Raw genomic sequence first — 18,745 nt, 5'->3', positions numbered from 1 at the left:
TGGGTTGCTATGGGTCGCTGTGGGTCACTGCGGGTCTCAGTAGGTCCCTGTGGGTCACTGTGGGTCTCCGTGGGTCCCTATGGGTTGCTATGGGTCACTGTGGGTCACTATGGGTCGCTGTGGGTCCCTATGTGTTGCTATGGGTTGCCGTGGGTCACTATGGGACCCTATGGGTTGTTATGGGTCCCAGTGGGTTGCTAAGGGTCTCTATGGGTCTCAGTGTGTCCCTATGTGTCCCTATGGCTCCCTATAGGTCCCGGTGGGTCCCTATGTGTCCCTATGGGTCGCTATGGGTCTCAGTGTGTCCCTATGGGTCACTATGGGTCTCAGTGCGTCCCTATGCGCCCCTATGGCTCCCTATGGGTCCCAGAGGGTCTCAGTGTGTCCCTATGCGCCCCTATGGCTCCCTATAGGTCCCAGTGGGTCCCTATGGATCCCTATGCGCCCCTATGGCTCCCTATAGGTCCCAGTGGGTCCCTATGGGTTGCTATGGATCCCTATGCGCCCCTACGGCTCCCTATAGGTCCCAGTGGGTCCCTATGTGTCCCTATGGCTCCCTATGGGTCCCAGTGGGTCTCTATGGGTCGCTATGTGCCCCTATGGGTCCCTATGGGTCCCTATAGTTCACCGTGGGTCCCTATGTGCCCCTACGGCTCCCTATGGGTCCCAGTGGGTCCCTATGGGTTGCTATGGGTCTCAGTGCGTCCCTGTGCGCCCCTACGGCTCCCTATGGGTCCCAGTGGGTCCCTATGTGTCCCTATGGCTCCCTATGGGTCCCAGTGGGTCCCTATGTGTCCCTATGGCTCCCTATGGGTCCCAGTGGGTCCCTATGTGTCCCTATGGCTCCCTATGGGTCCCAGTGGGTCTCTATGGGTCGCTATGGGTCTCAGTGTGTCCCTATGCGCCCCTATGGCTCCCTATAGGTCCCAGTGGGTCTCTATGGGTCGCTATGGGTCCTTATGCGCCCCTATGGCTCCTTATAGGTCCCAGTGGGTCCCTATGTGTCCCTACGGCTCCCTATGGGTCCCAGTGGGTCTCTATGGGTCTCTATGCGCCCCTATGGCTCCCTATGGGTCCCTATAGTTCACCGTGGGTCCCTATGTGCCCCTACGGCTCCCTGTGGGTCCCAGTGGGTCTCTATGGGTCCCAGTGGGTCCCAGTGTGTCCCTATGGGTCCCAGTGGGTCTCAGTGTGTCCCTATGCGCCCCTATGGCTCCCTATAGGTCCCAGTGTGTCCCTATGGGTCGCCATGGGTCTCAGTGGGTCCCAGTGCATCCCTATGGGTCCCTATGCGCCCCTATGGCTCCCTATGGGTCCCAGTGGGTCCCAGTGTGTCCCAGTGTGTCCCTATGCATCCCAGTGGGTCCCAGTGGGTCTCTATGGGTCGCTATGGGTCCCTATCGGCCCCTACGGCTCCCTATGGGTCCCAGTGGGTCCCTATGTGTCCCTATGGCTCCCTATGGGTCCCAGTGGGTCTCTATGGGTCGCTATGGGTCTCAGTGTGTCCCTATGCGCCCCTATGGCTCCCTATGGGTCCCAGTGGGTGTCTATGGGTCTCAGTGTGTCCCTATGCGCCCCTATGGCTCCCTATGGGTCCCAGTGGGTGTCTATGGGTCTCAGTGTGTCCCTATGCGCCCCTATGGCTCCCTATAGGTCCCAGTGGGTCTCTATGGGTCGCTATGGATCCCTATGCGCCCCTATGGCTCCCTATGGGTCCCTATAGTTCACCGTGGGTCCCTATGTGCCCCTACGGCTCCCTATGGGTCCCAGTGGGTCTCTATGGGTCCCAGTGGGTCCCAGTGTGTCCCTATGGTTCCCAGTGGGTCTCAGTGTGTCCCTATGCGCCCCTATGGCTCCCTATGGGTCCCAGTGGGTCCCAGTGTGTCCCTATGGGTCGCCGTGGGTCTCAGTGTGTCCCTATGCATCCCTATGGGTCTCAATGGGTCGCCATGGGTCCCAGTGTGTCCCTATGCATCCCTATGGGTCCCTATGCGCCCCTATGGCTCCCTATGGGTCTCAGTGGGTCCCTATGTGTCCCAGTGTGTCCCTATGCATCCCTATGGGTCCCTATGCACCCCTACGGCTCCCTATGGGTCCCAGTGGGTCCCTATGGGTTGCTATGGGTCTCAGTGCGTCCCTGTGCGCCCCTACGGCTCCCTATGGGTCCCAGTGGGTCCCTATGTGTCCCTATGGCTCCCTATGCATCCCAGTGGGTCCCTATGTGTCCCTATGGCTCCCTATGGGTCCCAGTGGGTTTCTATGGGTCGCTATGGGTCTCAGTGTATCCCTATGCACCCCTATGGCTCCCTATGGGTCCCAGTGGGTGTCTATGGGTCTCAGTGTGTCCCTATGCGCCCTTATGGCTCCCTATAGGTCCCAGTGGGTCTCTATGTGTCACTATGGGTCCCTATGCGCCCCTATGGCTCCCTATAGGTCCCAGTGGGTCCCTATGGGTCGCTATGGGTCCCTATGCGCCCCTATGGCTCCCTATAGGTCCCAGTGGGTCCCTATGTGTCCCTATGGCTCCCTATGGGTCCCAGTGGGTCTCTATGGGTCCCAGTGGGTCCCAGTGTGTCCCTATGGGTCCCAGTGGGTCTCAGTGTGTCCATATGCGCCCCTATGGCTCCCTATGGGTCCCAGTGGGTCCCAGTGTGTCCCTATGGGTCGCCATGGGTCTCAGTGGGTCCCAGTGCATCCCTATGGGTCCCTATGCGCCCCTATGGCTCCCTATGGGTCCCAGTGGGTCCCTATGTGTCCCAGTGTGTCCCTATGCATCCCAGTGGGTCCCAGTGGGTCTCTATGGGTCGCTATGGGTCCCTATCCGCACCTACGGCTCCCTATGGGTCCCAGTGGGTCCCTATGTGTCCCTACGGCTCCCTATGGGTCCCAGTGGGTCTCTATGGGTTGCTATGGGTCTCAGTGTGTCCCTATGCGCCCCTATGGCTCCCTATAGGTCCCAGTGGGTCCCTATGCGCCCCTACGGCTCCCTATGGGTCCCAGTGGGTCTCTATGGGTCTCTATGCGCCCCTATGGGTCCCGTTGGGTCCGCGGTGCCCGGCTGACGCTCCTCCCCCCCCTCCCCCCCCCCCCATCCCGTTGCAGCGGCTGCGCTCGCAGTCGGCCGGGCACGCGGCGGCGTTTGCAGCGCTGCAGGAGGAGCTGCGCCGAGCGCGGGCGGTGAACGAGCGCATGGAGCGCGGGCACGGCGAGGGCGACGCCGACCTGCAGCGCTTCGGGCAGCGCGTGGAGGCGCTGCTGCGGCGCTGGGACGCGGCGCTGGCGCAGATGGAGCTGCGGCTGCGCGACCTGCAGCTGCTGGGCCGGAGGCTGCGCTGCTACCGGCAGAGCTGCGACGCGCTGCAGGAGTGGATCCGCGACGCGCGGCTGCGCCAGGACGGCATCCAAGCAGTGCCCGTCGGGGACAGCGCCGCCGTGCGGGAGCAGCTGCTGCAGCAGAAGGTGATGCATGCGGTGCAGGTGGGGGTGGGGGGGGCGGGGGGGTGGGGCGGAGCTGCAGTGCGTGCGGTGTGCGGCCCCGGTGCAGCGCTGCAGGGCGTGCAGTGTGCGGCCCCAGTGCTGAGCTGCATTGCATACGTGTAGCCCCAGTGCAGAACTGCAGTGCATGCAATTTGCGGTCCCAGTGCAGAGCTGCAGTGCATGCAGTGTGCAGCCCCGGTGCAGCGCTGCAGGGCATACAACGTGTAGCTCCAGTGCAGCGCTGCAGTGCATGCAGTGTGTGGCCCCAGTGCTTGTGGTGCATGCAGTGTGTGGCCTTGGTGCAGAGCTGCAGTGTATGCAGTGTGCGGTCCCAATGCAGCGCTGCAGTGCGTGAAGTGTGTGGCCTTGGTGTGGAGCTGCAGTGCATGCAGTGTGTGGCCTTGGTGCGGAGCTGCAGTGCGTGCAGTGTGTGGCCTTGGTGTGGAGCTGCAGTGCATGCATTGTGTGGCCCTGGTGCAGCGCTGCAGTGCATGCAGTGTGTGGCCTTGGTGTGGAGCTGCAGTGCGTGCAGTGTGCGGCCCCATTGCTTAGCTGCAGTGCATGCAGCATGCACCCCAAGTGTGGAGCTGCAGTGCATGCAGAGTGTGGCCCCAGAGCTTGCAGTGCATGCAGTGTGTGGCCTTGGTGCGGAGCTGCAGTGCATGCGGTGTGTGGCCTTGGTGTGGAGCTGCAGTGCATGCAGTGTGCGGCCCCATTGCTTAGCTGCAGTGCATGCAGCATGCACCCCAAGTGCGGAGCTGCAGTGCATGCAGAGTGTGGCCCCAGTGCTTGCAGTGCATGCAGTGTGTGGCCTTGGTGCAGCGCTGCAGGGTGTGCAGTGTGTGGCCTTGGTGTGGAGCTGCAGTGCATGCAGTGTGTGGCCTTGGTGCGGAGCTGCAGTGCGTGCAGTGTGTGGCCTTGGTGTGGAGCTGCAGTGCATGCATTGTGTGGCCCCGGTGCAGCGCTGCAGGGTGTGCAGTGTGCGGCCCCATTGCTCAGCTGCAGTGCATGCAGAATGCACCCCAAGCGCGGAGCTGCAGTGCATGCAGAGTGTGGCCCCGGTGCAGCGCTGCAGTGCGTGCAGTGTGTGGCCTTGGTGTGGAGCTGCAGTGCATGCAGTGTGCGGCCCCGGTGCAGCGCTGCAGGGTGTGCAGTGTGTGGCCTTGGTGTGGAGCTGCAGTGAATGCAGGGTGCAGTCCCGGTGCAGAGCTGCAGTGCATGCAGTGTGTGGCACCGGTGCAAAGTTGCATTGCATACAATGTGTAGCCCCAGTGCAGGGCTGCAGTGCACGCAGCGTGCGGCCCCAGTGCTGAGCTGCAGTGTGTGCAGTGTGCAGCCCCGATGCAGGGCTACAGTGCACGCAGTGCGTGGCCCTCTTTGAACACACAGAGCTGCAACACATGCAGTGCATGGCCCTCTTGCAACACACAGCTGCAGTGCACGCAGTGCACGGCCCTCTTGCAGCATGCAGAGCTGCAGCACACGCAGTACATGGCGCTCTTGCAACACACAGAGCTGCAGCGCATGCAGTGCACGGCCCTCTTGCAACACACAACTGCAGCGCACGCAGTGCATGGCCCTCTTGCAACACACAACTGCAACACACAGTGCGTAGCCCTCTTGCAACACACAGAGCTGCAGTCCATGCAGTGCATGGCCCTCTCGAAACACACAGAGCTGCAGTGCATGCAGTGCATGGCCCTCTTGCAACACACAGAGCTGCAGTGCACGCAGTGCATGGTCCTCTTGCAACACAGAGAGCTGCAGCACACGCAGTGCATGGCCCTCTTGCAACACACAGCTGCAACACACAGTGCGTGGCCCTCTTGCAACACACAGAGCTGCAGTGCACGCAGTGCATGGCCCTCTTGCAACACAGAGAGCTGCAACACACACAGTGCATGGCTCTCTTGCAACACACAAGTGCAACACACAGTGCGTGGCCCTCTTGCAACACACAGAGCTGCAGTGCATGCAGTGCATGGCCCTCTTGCAACACAGAGAGCTACAGCACACACAGTGCATGGCCCTCTTGCAACACACAAGTGCAACACACACAGTGCATGGCCCTCTTGCAACACACAAGTGCAACACACACAGTGCATGGCCCTCTTGCAACACAGAGAGATGCAACACATGCAGTGCGCGGCCCTCTTGCAACACACAGAGCTGCAGCGCATGGCCTTCTTGCAACACACAGAGCTGCAGCGCACACAGTTCATGGCCCTCTTGCAACACACAGAACTGCAGCACACGCCGCGCATTGCCCTCTTGCAACACAGTGCATGCAGGGCGCGCAGTGCATGCAGTGCTGGGCCCCGTTGCTGCAGCCCTGCAGCTGAGGCGCTGCTCTCTCCCTGCAGAAGCTGCTGGAGGAATGCGAGCAGCAGAAGGAGAAGGTGGAGGAGTGTCAGCGCTACGCCAAGCAGTACATCGACGCCATTAAGGTGCGCTGCAGCCGCGGGGCTGTGGGTCGCTGTGGGTCACTGTGGGTCCCTATGGGGCGCTGTGGGTCACTGTGGGTCCCTATGGGTCGCTATGGGTCGCTGTGGGTCACTATGGGTCTCCATGGGTTGCTGTGGGTCCCTATGGGTCACTGTGGGTCACTATGGGTCGCTGTGGGACTCCATGGGTTGCTATGGATCACCATGGGTCCCTATGGGTTGTTGTGGGTCACTGTGGGCCCCTATGGGTTGCTATGGGTCGCTGTGGGTCCCTATGGCTCACTATGGGTCTCCATGGGTTGCTGTGGGTCACTGTGGGTCCCTATGGGTCACTGTGGGTCACTATGGGTCCCTATGGGTCACTGTGGGTCACTGTGGGTCCCTATGGGTCCCTGTGGGTCACTGTGGGTCACTATGGGTCACTGTGGGTCCCTATGGGTCGCTGTGGGTCACTATGTGTCACTGTGGGTCACTGTGTGTCACTGTGGGTTCTTATGGGTTTTTATGGGTCTCTTTGGGTTCCTGGGGGTCACTGTGGGTCCCTATGGGTCGCTGTGGGTCCCTATGGGTCACTGTGGGTCTCTATGGGTCTCTATGGGTGTCTGTGGGTCCCGGTGCTGCGGGTTGCAGTGCTGTGGTTGCATCTCCCCCTCTCCCCCCCCCTGCAGGACTACGAGCTGCAGCTCATCACCTTCACGGCGCAGTTGGAGCCGCCGGCATCGCCCGCCAAGAAGGCCAAAGTGCAGTCGGCGGCCGACAGCGTCATCCAGGAGGTGGGGCTGCAGGGAATGCGGCGCTGCGGGGCTGCGGGGGGGCGGGGAGTGCAGCGCTGCAGTGCTTGGGGTGCAGGGAATGCAGTGCTGGGGGGGCAGGGAGTGCATCGCTGCAGTGCTTGGGGTGCAGGGAATGCAGTGGGGGGCGGGGAATGCAGCGCTGCAGTGCTTGGGGGTGCAGGGAATGCAGTGCTGGGGGGGCAGGGAATGTAGGGCTGGGGGTGCATGGAGTGCAGGGCTGGAGTGCAGCACTGCAGTGCTTGGGGTGCAGGGAATGCAGCACTGGGGGGGCAGGGAGTGCAGCACTGCAGTGCTTGGGGTGCAGGGAATGCAGTGCTGGGGGTGCAGGGAATGCACTGTGGGGGTGGCAGGGAGTGCAGCGCTGTAGTGCTGGGGGGGCAGGGAATGCAGTGCTGTGGCTGCAGGGAATGCGGTGCTGCGGCGCTGGGGGGGAGTGCAGCGCTGCAGTGCTGGGGGTGCAGGGAATGCAGTGGTGGTGGTGCAGGGAGTGCAGCTCTGCAGTGCTTGGGGTGCAGGGAATGCAGTGCTGGTGGGGCAGGGAATGTAGGGCTGGGGGTGCAGGGAGTGCAGCGCTGCAGTGCTTGGGGTGCAGGGAATGCAGCACTGGGGGGGCTGGGAGTGCAGCGCTGCAGTGCTTGGGGTGCAGGGAATGCAGTGCTGGGGGGGCAGGGTATGCAGCGCTGGGGGGAGCAGGGAGTGCAGGGCTGGAGTGCAGCACTGCAGTGCTTGGGGTGCAGGGAATGCAGTGCTGGGGATGCAGGGAGTGCATCGCTGCAGTGCTTGGGGTGCAGGGAATGCAGTGCTGTGGCTGCAGTGTTGGGGGGGCAGGGAGTGCAGCACTGCAGTGCTTGGGGTGCAGGGAATGCAGTGCTGGGGGGCAGGGAGTGCGGCACTGCAGTGCATCACTGCAGTGCTTGGGGTGCAGGGAATGCAGTGCTGGAGGGGCAGGGAGTGCAGGGTTGGGGTGCAGGGAATGCAGAGTGAGAGGGGCAGGGAGTGCAGTGCTGGGGGGGCAGGGAGTGCATCGCTGCAGTGCTGGGGTTGCAGGGAATGCAGTGGGGGGCGGGGAGTGCTGCGCTGCAGTGCTTGGGGTGCAGGGAATGCAGTGCTGGGTGTGCAGGGAATGCAGTGCTGGGGGGTAGGGAGTGCAGTGCTGCAGTGCTGGGGGTGCAGGGAATACGGCACTGTGGGGCTGGGGGGCAGGGAGTGCAGCATTGCAGTGCTGGGGGTGCAGGGAATGCAGTACTGGGGGGGCAGGGAATGTAGGGCTGGGGGTGCAGGGAGTGCAGGGCTGGAGTGCAGCACTGCAGTGCTTGGGGTGCAGGGAATGCAGTGCTGGGGGGGCAGGGAGTGCATCGCTGCAGTGCTTGGGGTGCAGGGAATGCAGTGCTGGGGGGCAGGGTATGCAGCGCTGGGGGGGGCAGGGGGTGCAGGGAGTGCAGCTCTGCAGTGCTTGGGGTGCAGGGAATGCAGTGCTGGGGGGGCGGGGAATGCAGTGCTGGGGGTGCAGGGAGTGCAGGGCTGGAGTGCAGCACTGCAGTGCTTGGGGTGCAGGGAATGCAGTTCCGGGGGGCAGGGAGTGCAGGGCTCGAGTGCAGTGCTGCAGTGCTTGGGTTGCAGGGAATGCAGTGCTGGGGGGCAGGGAGTGCAGGGCTGCAGGGTTGGGGTGCAGGGAATGCAGAGTGAGAGGGGCAGGGAGTGCAGTGCTGGGGGGGGCAGGGAGTGCAGCGCTGCAGTGCTTGGGGTGCAGGGAATGCAGTGGGGGGCGGGGAGTGCAGCGCTGCAGTCCTGGGAGTGCAGGGAATGCAGTTCTGGGGGGGCAGGGAATGTAGGGCTGGGGGTGCAGGGAGTGCAGGGCTGGAGTGCAGCACTGCAGTGCTTGGGGTGCAGGGAATGCAGTTCCGGGGGGCAGGGAGTGCAGGGCTCGAGTGCAGTGCTGCAGTGCTTGGGGTGCAGGGAATGCAGTGCTGGGGGGCAGGGAGTGCAGGGTTGGGGTGCAGGGAATGCAGAGTGAGAGGGGCAGGGAGTGCAGTGCTGGGGGGACAGGGAGTGCATCGCTGCAGTGCTTGGGTTGCAGGGAATGCAGTGGGGGGCGGGGAGTGCAGCGCTGCAGTGCCGGGGGGTGCAGGGAATGCAGTTCTGGGGGTTCTGGGTGGGCTGCACTGCAGTGCTGGGGCGGTCGTACGGATGCAGGGCACGCCGCCCTGCAGTGCTGCGGGTGCAGCGGTTGCAGCCCTGCGCTGACGGCGCCGCATGTCCTGCAGTACGTGGAGCTGCGCACGCGGTACAGCGAGCTGACGACGCTCAGCAGCCACTACATCAAATTCATCACAGAGACGCTGCGGCGCATGGAGCACGAGGAGGTACTGCGCATGCGGCTGCAGCGTTGCATTCGTGTCCCCCCCCCCTCTGTCCCTCCCCTTCCCCCCCCCCCCCCAGCTGCAGCTCGCTGTGCTAACATCGCTCTGAGCGCAGCTGCAGGTGCTGCACTGCTGTGGTTGCAGCACATCTGTGGGTGCACTGCAGCTCTGGGTGCAGTGGGGCTGAGGGTGCAGCGCAGCTCCGGTTGCAGCACAGCTGTGGTTTCAGTGCAGCTTTGAGTGCAGCACAGGTTTGCATGCAGCACAGCTCCAAATGCACTGCAACTCTGCAGCACCACCCTGTGTGCATTGCAGCTCCAGTTGCATCACAGCCCATAGCACAGCACAGCTCCGGGTGCAATGCAGCTGTGGGTGCAATGCAGTTCTGGGAGCAGCACAGCTTTGGGTGCAGCACAACTCCAGATGCAGTGCAGGTCTGAATGCAGTGCAGTCCTGGGTGCAGCACCACCCTGTGTGCACTGCAGCTTCAGTTGCATTACAGCTCATAGCTCAGCACAGCTCCTGGTGCAATGCAGCTGTGGGTGCAGTACAGCTCTGGGCACAGCACATCTTTGGGTGCAGCACAGGTTTGGATGCAGCACAGCTCCAGATGCAATGCAGCTCTGAATGCAGCACCACCCTGTGTGCATTGCAGCTCCAGTTGCATCACAGCCCGTAGCACAGCACAGCTCCGGGTGCAATGCAGCTCTGGGTGCAGTGCAGCTCTGAATGCAGTGCAACTCTGCATGCAGCACCACCCTGTGTGCATTGCAGCTCCAGTTGCATCACAGCCTGTAGCACAGCACAGCTCCGGGTGCAGTGCAGCTGTGGGTGCAATGCATCTGTGGGCGCAGCAGGACAGCTGCAGCACACACAGCCCAGATGACGTCCATCCCTGCAGTGCATGCACTGCAGTGCTGCCGCTCAGATGCCGCTTTGCTGCTGCTTTGCAGTGGGGGGCTGCATATGTGTGGGGCACACGCAGGGGGTTGAACCGAGATGACCCCCCGCTGCAGGTACTCACAGCCCCACACCCCTCCACTGCTGCTGCAACTCCCGCCTCCCCCTCCATGCATGTGCTGCATCTGTGCCGTCCCCACTCATGCACCCATCTGCCCCACGGCTCTCTCCTGCACCCCAAAGGTGTGCAGCAAAGAAGGCGCTGCTGCCCCGCCAACATCGCTGCGTTCCCTGCAGTCCTGCTGCATCTCCTGCGCCGACCCCATGCGCGTGTGGTGGGCCCGGGGAGGGCGAGGAGACCCTACATAGGGCCGGGTGCGGTGCAGCTGCTGCAAAATGCAATGGTGGTGGTCTGCGTGCTGGATGCGGCAGCAGTGCTGCACTGCATGGTGTTGGTATACGTGCAGGGTGCAGCAGCGGTGCTGCTCCTCTCTGTGGTGGTGGCCTGCATGCTGAGCACAGCAGTGGTGCTGCACTGCATGGTGGTGGTCTGCATGCTCAGCGCAGCAGTGGTGCTGCATTGCACAGTGGTGGTGTGCATGCTGGACGCGGCAGCAGTGCTGCACTGCACGGTGTTGGTGTACATGCAGGGTGCAGCAACGGTGCTGCTCATCTCAGTGGTGGTGGCCTGCATGCTGAGCACAGCGGTGGTGCTGCATTGCATGGTGTTGGTCTGCATGCTCGGTGCAGCAGTGGTGCAGCTCATTTCTGTGGTGGTGGTCTGCATGCTGGATGCGGCAGCAGTGCTGCACGGCACGGTGTTGGTGTACATGCAGGGTGCAGCAGCGGTGCTGCTCCTCTCTGTGGTGGTGGCCTGCATGCTGAGCACAGCGGTGGTGCTGCACTGCATGGTGGTGGTCTGCATGCTTGGTGCAGCAGTGGTGCAGCTCATTTCTGTGGTGGTGGTCTGCATGCTGGATGTGGCAGCAGTGCTGCACTGCACGGTGGTGGTGTACGTGCAGGGTGCAGCAGCGGTGCTGCGTTGCATGGTGGTGGCCTGCATGCTGAGCACAGCAGTGGTGCTGCATTGCACGGTGGTGGTCTGCATGCTCGGCGCAGCAGTGGTGCTGCATTGCACAGTGGTGGTGTGCATGCTGGATGCAGCAGCAGTGCTGCACTGCATGGTGTTGGTGTACATGCAGGGTGCAGCAGCGGTGCTGCTCATCTCTGTGGTGGTGGCCTGCATGCTGAGCACAGCGGTGGTGCTGCATTGCATGGTGGTGGTCTGCATGCTCGGCGCAGCAGTGGTGCAGCTCATTTCTGTGGTGGTGGTCTGCATGCTGGATGCGGCAGCAGTGCTGCACTGCACGGTGGTGGTGTACGTGCAGGGTGCAGCAGCGGTGCTGCTCCTCTCTGTGGTGGTGGCCTGCATGCTGAGCACAGCGGTGGTGCTGCACTGCATGGTGGTGGTCTGCATGCTCGGTGCAGCAGTGGTGCAGCTCATTTCTGTGGTGGTGGTGTGCATGCTGGATGCGGCAGCAGTGCTGCACTGCACGGTGTTGGTGTACGTGCAGGGTGCAGCAGCGGTGCAGCTCATTTCTGTGGTGGTGGCATGCATGCTGGGCTCAGCAGTGGTGCTGCATTGCAGTGTTGGTCTGCATGCTGGGCGCAGCAGCGGTGCTGCATTGCAGTGCTGGTCTGCATGCTGGGTGCAGTGGCAGTGCTGCTTTGCAAGGTGGTGGCCTGCATGCTGGGCACAGCAGCGGTGCAGCTCATTTCCAAGGTGATGGTCTGCATGCCGCCTGCAGCAGCAGTCCTGCATTGCACAGTGGGGGTCTGCATGCTGGGCGCAGCAGTGGTGCAGCTCATTTCTGTGGTGGTGGCATGCATGCTGGGCGCAGCAGCAGTGCTGCATTGCACAGTGGAGGTCTGCATGCTGGGCGCAGCAGCGGTGCAGCTCATTTCTGTGGCGGCGGCATGCTTGTTGGGCACATCAGCGGTGCTGCATTGCAGTGTTGGTCTGTGTGCTGGGCGCAGCAGTGGTGCTGCTTTGCAGCTTTGGTCTGCATGCTGGGCACAGTGGCAGCACTGTTTTGCATGCTGGTGGTCTGCACGCTGGGCACAGCAGCGGTGCTGCTCATTTTTATGGTGGCACTGTGCATGTGGCCTGCTGCAGCGGTGCTGCGTTGCATGGTGGTGGCCTGCATGTGGGGCACAGCAGTGGTGCAGCTCATTTCTGTGGCGGCGGCATGCTTGTTGGGCGCATCAGCAGTGCTGCATTGCAACGTAGGTCTGCATGCTGGGCGCAGCAGCGGTGCAGCTCATTTCTGTGGCGGCAGCATGCTTGTTGGGCGCAGCAGCAGTGCTCCATTGCAGCGTATGTCTGCACGCTGGGCGCAGCAGCGGTGCAGCTCGTTTCTGTGGTGGTGGCATGCATGCTGGGCGCATCAGCGGTGCCGCATTGCAGCGTAGGTCTGCACGCTGGGCACAGCAGCGGTGCAGCTCATTTCTGTGGTGGTGCCGTGCATGCTGGGCGCAGCAGCAGTGCCGCATTGCACGGCGGCAGCGGCGTTTGCGTCGCTCACATCACATCCCCCTGCATCGCCCGCATCCCTCCCGGTGCATCGCAGCGATGGGTTGGCCGGTGCTGCGCTGTTGCTGCGTGCCACGCACCCGGCCGCGGGCGGTGCAGCGGTGCAGCCGTTGCAGGCGGCGCGGCGGTGGCGCGGCCGTGGGCCGCAGGGCGGGCGGTGACGGCGGCGTCGCCCCGCCGCCTTCTCTGTCCCCGCAGAAAGCGGCCGAGAAGCTGAAGGAGGAGGAGCGTCGGCGCCTGGCGGAGGTGGAGGCGCAGCTGGAGGCGCAGCGGCAGCGGGCCGAGGCGCAGGCGCGGGCCAAGGCGCAGGCGGAGGCGGAGGCGCGGGAGCTGCAGCGGCTGATGCGGGAGGAGGCGGCGCGGCGCGAGGCGGCGGCGGCGGACGCGGAGCGGCAGAAGCGGAACGTGGAGGAGGAGCTGCGGGAGCTGCGGCGCAGCTCGGAGCGGCAGGCGGAGAGCAAGGCCAAGCTGGCCGAGGAGGCGGAGCAGAGCCGCGCGCGGGTGGAGGAGGAGATCCGGCTGGTGCGGCTGCAGCTGGACGGCACGGAGCGGCAGCGCGCGGGCGCCGAGGCGGAGCTGGCGGAGCTGCGGGCGCGCGCCGAGGAGGCGGAGCGGCAGAAGCGCGCGGCGCAGGAGGAGGCGGAGCGGCTGCGGCGGCAGGTGGCGGACGAGCGGCAGCGGAAGCGCGAGGCCGAGGAGGAGCTGCGGCTGCGGGCGGAGGCGGAGCGCGAGGCGGCGCGGGAGCAGCAGGCGGCGGCGGCCGACCTGGAGGCGCTGCGGCTGCGGGCGGAGGAGGCGGAGCGGCGGCGGCGGCAGGCGGAGGAGGAGAAGGAGCGGCAGGTGCGCGCGGCCGAGGAGGCGGCGCGGCGCAGCGCGGAGGCGGAGCTGCGCGGCAAGCGGCTGTCGCTGGCCGAGAAGGCGGAGCGGCTGGAGCGCTCGCTGCGCGAGGAGCACACGGCCGTGGAGCAGCTGCAGGAGGAGGCGGAGCGGCGGCGGCGGCTGCAGGCGGAGGCGGAGGCGGCGCGCGAGGAGGCGGAGCGCGAGGCGGAGCGCTGGCGCCTGAAGGCCAACGAGGCGCTGCGGCTGCGGCTGCGGGCCGAGGAGGTGGCGCAGCAGAAGGCGCTGGCGCAGCAGGAGGCCGAGAAGCAGAAGGAGGACGCGGAGCGCGAGGCCCGGCGGCGCGCCAAGGCCGAGGAGGCGGCGCTGCGGCAGAAGGAGGCGGCCGAGGCGGAGCTGGAGACGCAGCGCGCGCTGGCCGAGGGCACGGCGCAGCAGCGGCTGGCGGCCGAGCAGGAGCTGATCCGGCTGAAGGCGCAGCTGGAGAACGGCGAGCAGCGGCGGCTGCTGCTGGAGGAGGAGCTGGGCCGGCTGCAGGAGGCGGCGGCGGAGGCGGCGCGGCGGCGCGCCGGGCTGGAGGAGGAGCTGGCCGGGCTGCGCGCCGAGGTGGAGCTGCTGCTGGAGAGCCAGGCGCGCGCCGAGGGCGAGTGGCGCAGCTGCAGCGAGAAGTCCAAGCAGCGGCTGGAGGAGGAGGCGGGGCGGCTGCGCGAGCTGGCCGAGGAGGCGGCGCGGCTGCGGGCGCAGTCGGACGAGGCGAAGCGGCAGCGGCTGCTGGCCGAGGAGGAGGCGGCGCGGCAGCGCGGCGAGGCGGAGCGCAGCCTGCAGGAGAAGCTGGCGGCCGTGGCCGAGGCGTCGCGGCTGAAGGCGGAGGCGGAGGTGGCGCTGGCCGAGAAGGAGGCGGAGAACGAGCGGCTGCGGCGCCTGGCCGAGGACGAGGCGTTCCAGCGGCGGCGGCTGGAGGAGCAGGCGGAGCAGCACCGGCGCGACGTGGAGGAGCGCATCGCGCAGCTGAAGCGCGCCTCCGAGGGCGAGCTGGAGCGGCAGCGCGCGCTGCTGGAGGACACGCAGCGGCAGCGGCGCCAGGTGGAGGAGGAGATCCGCGCGCTGAAGGGCGGCTTCGAGCGCGCCGCCGCCGGCCAGGCCGAGCTGGAGCGCGAGCTGGGCCGCATCCGCGCCGAGGCCGAGGAGGCGCAGCGCAGCCGCGAGCGGGCGGAGCGCGAGGCCGAGCGGCAGCGCGCGGGCCGCGGCCGAGGAGGAGGGCCGGCGGCGCGAGGCCGAGGAGCGCGCGCGCGCCATGGCCGAGGCGGAGGAGGAGGCGGCGCGGCAGCGGCGGGCGGCGCTGGAGGAGGCGGAGCGGCTGCGGGCCACGGTGGAGGAGGCGCGGCGGCAGAAGGAGGCGGCGGAGCGCGAGGCCGAGCGGCAGGTGCAGCTGGCGCGCGAGGCGGCGCAGAAGCGCGTGGCGGCCGAGGAGAAGGCGCGCGCGGCGGCCGTGCGCGAGAAGGAGCGCGAGCTGCAGGAGCTGCAGCGGCAGGAGCAGAGCGCGCTGGAGCGGCTGCGGCTGGAGGCGGAGGGCGCGCGGCGGGCGGCCGAGGAGGCGGAGGCGGCGCGCGGCGCGGCCGAGGAGGACGCGCGGCTGTCGCGGCTGCGCGTGGAGGAGGCGGAGCGGCAGCGGCGGCGCGCCGAGGAGGAGGCGCAGGCGCAGGCGCGGGCGCAGGCGGAGGCGGAGGCGCTGCGGGTGGAGGCGGAGCGGGAGGCGGAGCGGCGGGCGCAGGCGGAGCGGGCGGCGCTGCGGCAGAGGGAGCTGGCGGACGCCGAGACGGAGGAGCAGCGGCGGCTGGCCGAGCAGGCGCTGCGGCAGAAGGCGCAGGTGGAGCAGGAGCTGGGCCGCGTGCGGCTGCGGCTGGACGAGAGCGCGCAGCAGAAGGCCGTGCTGGACGGCGAGCTGCGGCGGCTGAAGGAGGAGGCGGGCGAGGCGGCGCGGCAGCGCGCGCGGGCCGAGGAGGAGCTGGCGCGGCTGCGGGCGCAGCTGGAGGAGCTGGCGCGGCTGAAGGGGCTGGCGGAGGAGGAGAGCAAGGCGCTGGCGCTGCGCGGCGAGGAGGAGGCGCGCAAGGCGCTGGCCGAGGAGGCCGAGAAGCTGCGGCGCGCGGCCGAGGAGGCGGCGCGGCTGGGCGTGGAGGCGCAGGAGGCGGCGCGGCTGCGGCGCGAGGCCGAGGACGACCTGGCCCAGCAGCGGGCGCTGGCCGAGCGCGTGCTGCGCGAGAAGATGCAGGCGCTGCAGGAGGCGGCGCGGCTGCGCGCCGAGGCCGAGGCGCTGCAGAAGCAGAAGGAGCTGGCGCAGGAGCGCGCCAAGCAGCTGCACGAGGACCGCGAGGAGATGCGGCGCCGCCTGGCCCAGGAGACCGAGGGCTTCCAGAAGACGCTGGAGGCCGAGCGGCGCCGGCAGCTGGACGCCGCGGCCGAGGCGGAGCGCCTGAAGCTGCGCGTGGCCGAGCTGAGCGCGGCGCAGAGCGCGGCGCAGGAGGAGGCGCAGCGCTTCCGGCGCCAGGCCGAGGACATCGGCGCGCGGCTGCACGAGAGCGAGCTGGGCGCCCAGGAGAAGCTGGCGCAGGTGCAGGCGCTGCAGGAGCGGCGGCTGCAGAGCGACCGCGACGCCGAGAAGCTGCGCGGCGCCATCGCCGAGCTGGAGCGCGAGAAGGACGGGCTGAAGCGCGAGGCCGAGCTGCTGCAGCGCCGCGCCGAGGAGGTACGGCGCTGCGCCGCGCCCCTCCGCCTCCCCCGCGCGCCGCCCCACGGCGCGACGCCCCACGGCCCCGCGGCCCCACGGCGGCGCTGCGGCGCTGCGGCGCGGAGCCCCACGGAGGACGCGGCCACCTCTTCTGCATGCGCCCGGCGCGCAGCGCGTGCCCTACGACCGCAACGCATGCACATCCGGCCCCCAACCCGGCTCCGCCCCCTGAGCCACGTCTGCCCCCTAACTCAGCTCTGCCCCTAACCCAGCTCTGACCCCCAGCTCTGCCCCCTAACTCAGCCCCATAACTTAGTTCTGCCCCCTGAGCCACGTCTGCCCCATAACCCAGCTTTGCCCCCCAGCTCTGCCCCCTCACCCAGCTCTTCCCCCCAGCTCTGCCCCATAACTCAGCTCTGCCCCCTGAGCAACATCTGCCCCCTAACCCAGCTCTGCCCCCCAGCTCTGCCCCCTAACTCAGCTCTGCCCCCTAACTCAGCCCCATAACTTAGTTCTGCCCCCTCACCCAGCTCTGCCCCCTGACCCAGCCCTGCCCCCTGAGCCACATCTGCCCCCTAACTCAGCTCTGCCCCCCAGCTCTGCCCCCTAACTCAGCTCTGCCCCCTAACTCAGCCCCATAACTTAGTTCTGCCCCCTCACCCAGCTCTGCCCCCTCACCCAGCTCTGCCCCTGAGCCACATCTGCCCCATAATCCAGTTCTGCCCCCCCGCTCTGCCCCCTAACTCAGCCCCATAACTTAGTTCTGCCCCCTGACCCAGCTTTGCCCCCTGAGCCAGATCTGCCCCCTAACTCAGCTCTGCCCCCTAACTCAGCTCTGCCCCCCAGCTCCGCCCCCTGGCCCAGCTCTGCCCCCTGACCCAGCTCTGCCCCCTAACTCAGCCCCATAACTTAGTTCTGCCCTCTAACCCAGTTCAGCCCCCAACCCTCCCAGCTCTGCCCCTCACCCACTCGGCTCTGCCCCCTAACTCAGCTCTGCCCCCTAACCCAGCTCTGCCCCCTAACCCAGCTCCGCCCCCTAAGTCAGCTCCACCCCCTGACCCAGCTTTGCCCCCTAACCCAGCTCTGCCCCCGACGCAGCTCTACCCCCTAACTTAGTTCTGCCCCATAGCTTACTTCTGCCCTCGAACCCACTTCAGCCCCCAACCCACCCACTTCTGACCCCCAATCTCTGCTCCCCCAACCCACTCAGCTCTGCCCCCCAGCCCACTCCGTTTGCCCCCTAACCCCCCCCATTTTCGCCCCCTAACTCCTCCAGCTCTGCCCCCAATGCACTTCTGCCCCCTAACCCACCCACGTCTGCCTCTCTAACCCATCGCTGCCCCCAACTCCCCCTTTTCTGCCCCCCCCCAACAAACCCACTTCAGTTCTGCCCCCTGACCCGGCCATTTCAGCTCCCCAACCCCATGGCCCTCACACCCCCCACCCACCCCCTCACCCCCCACTCACACCCCCCACCCACCCCCTCACCCCCCACTCACATCCCCCACCCACCCCCTCACCCCCCACCCTCACCCCCCACTCACCCCCTCACCCTCACCCCCCACCGTCACCCCTCACTCACTCCCCCCACTCACCCCCCCCACTCCCACCCCACTCACACCCCCCACTCCCACCCCTCACTCAGACCCCCCACTCCCACCCCTCACTCAGACCCCCCACTCACAGCCCCCACCCACACCCCCCACTCACCCCCTCACCCCTCACTCACACCCCCCACCCACCAACCTCACCCCCCACCCTCACCCCCCATTCACACCCCCCTAACCCACCCCCTCACCCCCCACCCTCACCCCTCACTCAGACCCCCCACTCACCTCCCACTCACACCCCCCACCCACCCCCTCACCCCCCACCCTCTCCCCCATCCTCACCCCTCACTCAGACCGCCCACCCTCACCCCCCACTCACATCCCCCACCCTCACCCCTCACTCACACCCCCCACCCACCCCCTCACTCACACCTCCCACCCACCTCCTCACCCCCCACCCTCACACCTCACTCAGACCTTCCGCTCACCCCCCACTCACACCCCCAACTCCCCCCACCCACCCCCACCCCCACCTACTCCCTCACCCCCCACTCTCTCCCCCCACTCACACCCCCCACCCTCACCCCTCACTCAGACCCCCCACTCACACCCCCACCCACTCACCCCCTCAGCCCCCACCCTCCCCCCCCCACTCTCTCCCCCCCCCACCCACCCCCTCACTCCCCACCCTCAGCCCCCACTCTCACCCCTCACTCACAGCCCCCACTCACAGCCCCCACACACACCCCCCACTCACCCCCTCACCCCTCACTCACACCCCCCACCCACCAACCTCACCCTCCCCTTCACCCCCCACTCACACCCCCCACTCACACCCCTCACTCAGACCCCGCACTCACACCCCCCACCCACCCCCTCACCCCCCACCCTCAGCCCCCACTCTCACCCCTCACTCACAGCCCCCACTCACACCCCCCACCCTCTCCCCCCACCCTCACCCCCCACTCACACCCCCCACCCTCACCCCCCACCCTCACCCCCCACTCTCTTCCCCCCCCACCCACCCCCTCACCCCCACCCTCACCCCCCACTCACACCCCCCAC

At 66.6% G+C, this 18,745-nt stretch overlaps 1 protein-coding gene across 1 annotated transcript in view; it reads left to right on the top strand.

Annotated features, from left to right (window-relative positions):
* LOC107050955 (plectin-like) overlaps nt 1–18,745 on the top strand; it is a 43,651-nt gene that overhangs the window by 18,354 nt on the left and 6,552 nt on the right. Inside the window, 6 exon segments of the mRNA XM_040696023.2 lie at nt 3,103–3,459; nt 5,841–5,924; nt 6,590–6,694; nt 8,980–9,078; nt 12,767–14,641; nt 14,643–16,148. Coding sequence (XP_040551957.2) covers nt 3,103–3,459; nt 5,841–5,924; nt 6,590–6,694; nt 8,980–9,078; nt 12,767–14,641; nt 14,643–16,148 — 4,026 coding nt within the window.

The sequence above is a fragment of the Gallus gallus genome, chromosome 2 (assembly GCF_016699485.2).
Source record: "Gallus gallus isolate bGalGal1 chromosome 2, bGalGal1.mat.broiler.GRCg7b, whole genome shotgun sequence".
NCBI classification, from domain to species: domain Eukaryota; kingdom Metazoa; phylum Chordata; class Aves; order Galliformes; family Phasianidae; genus Gallus; species Gallus gallus.
Note: the sequence above shows the minus strand (reverse complement) of the source record. Positions and strands in the feature narration are given on the sequence as shown.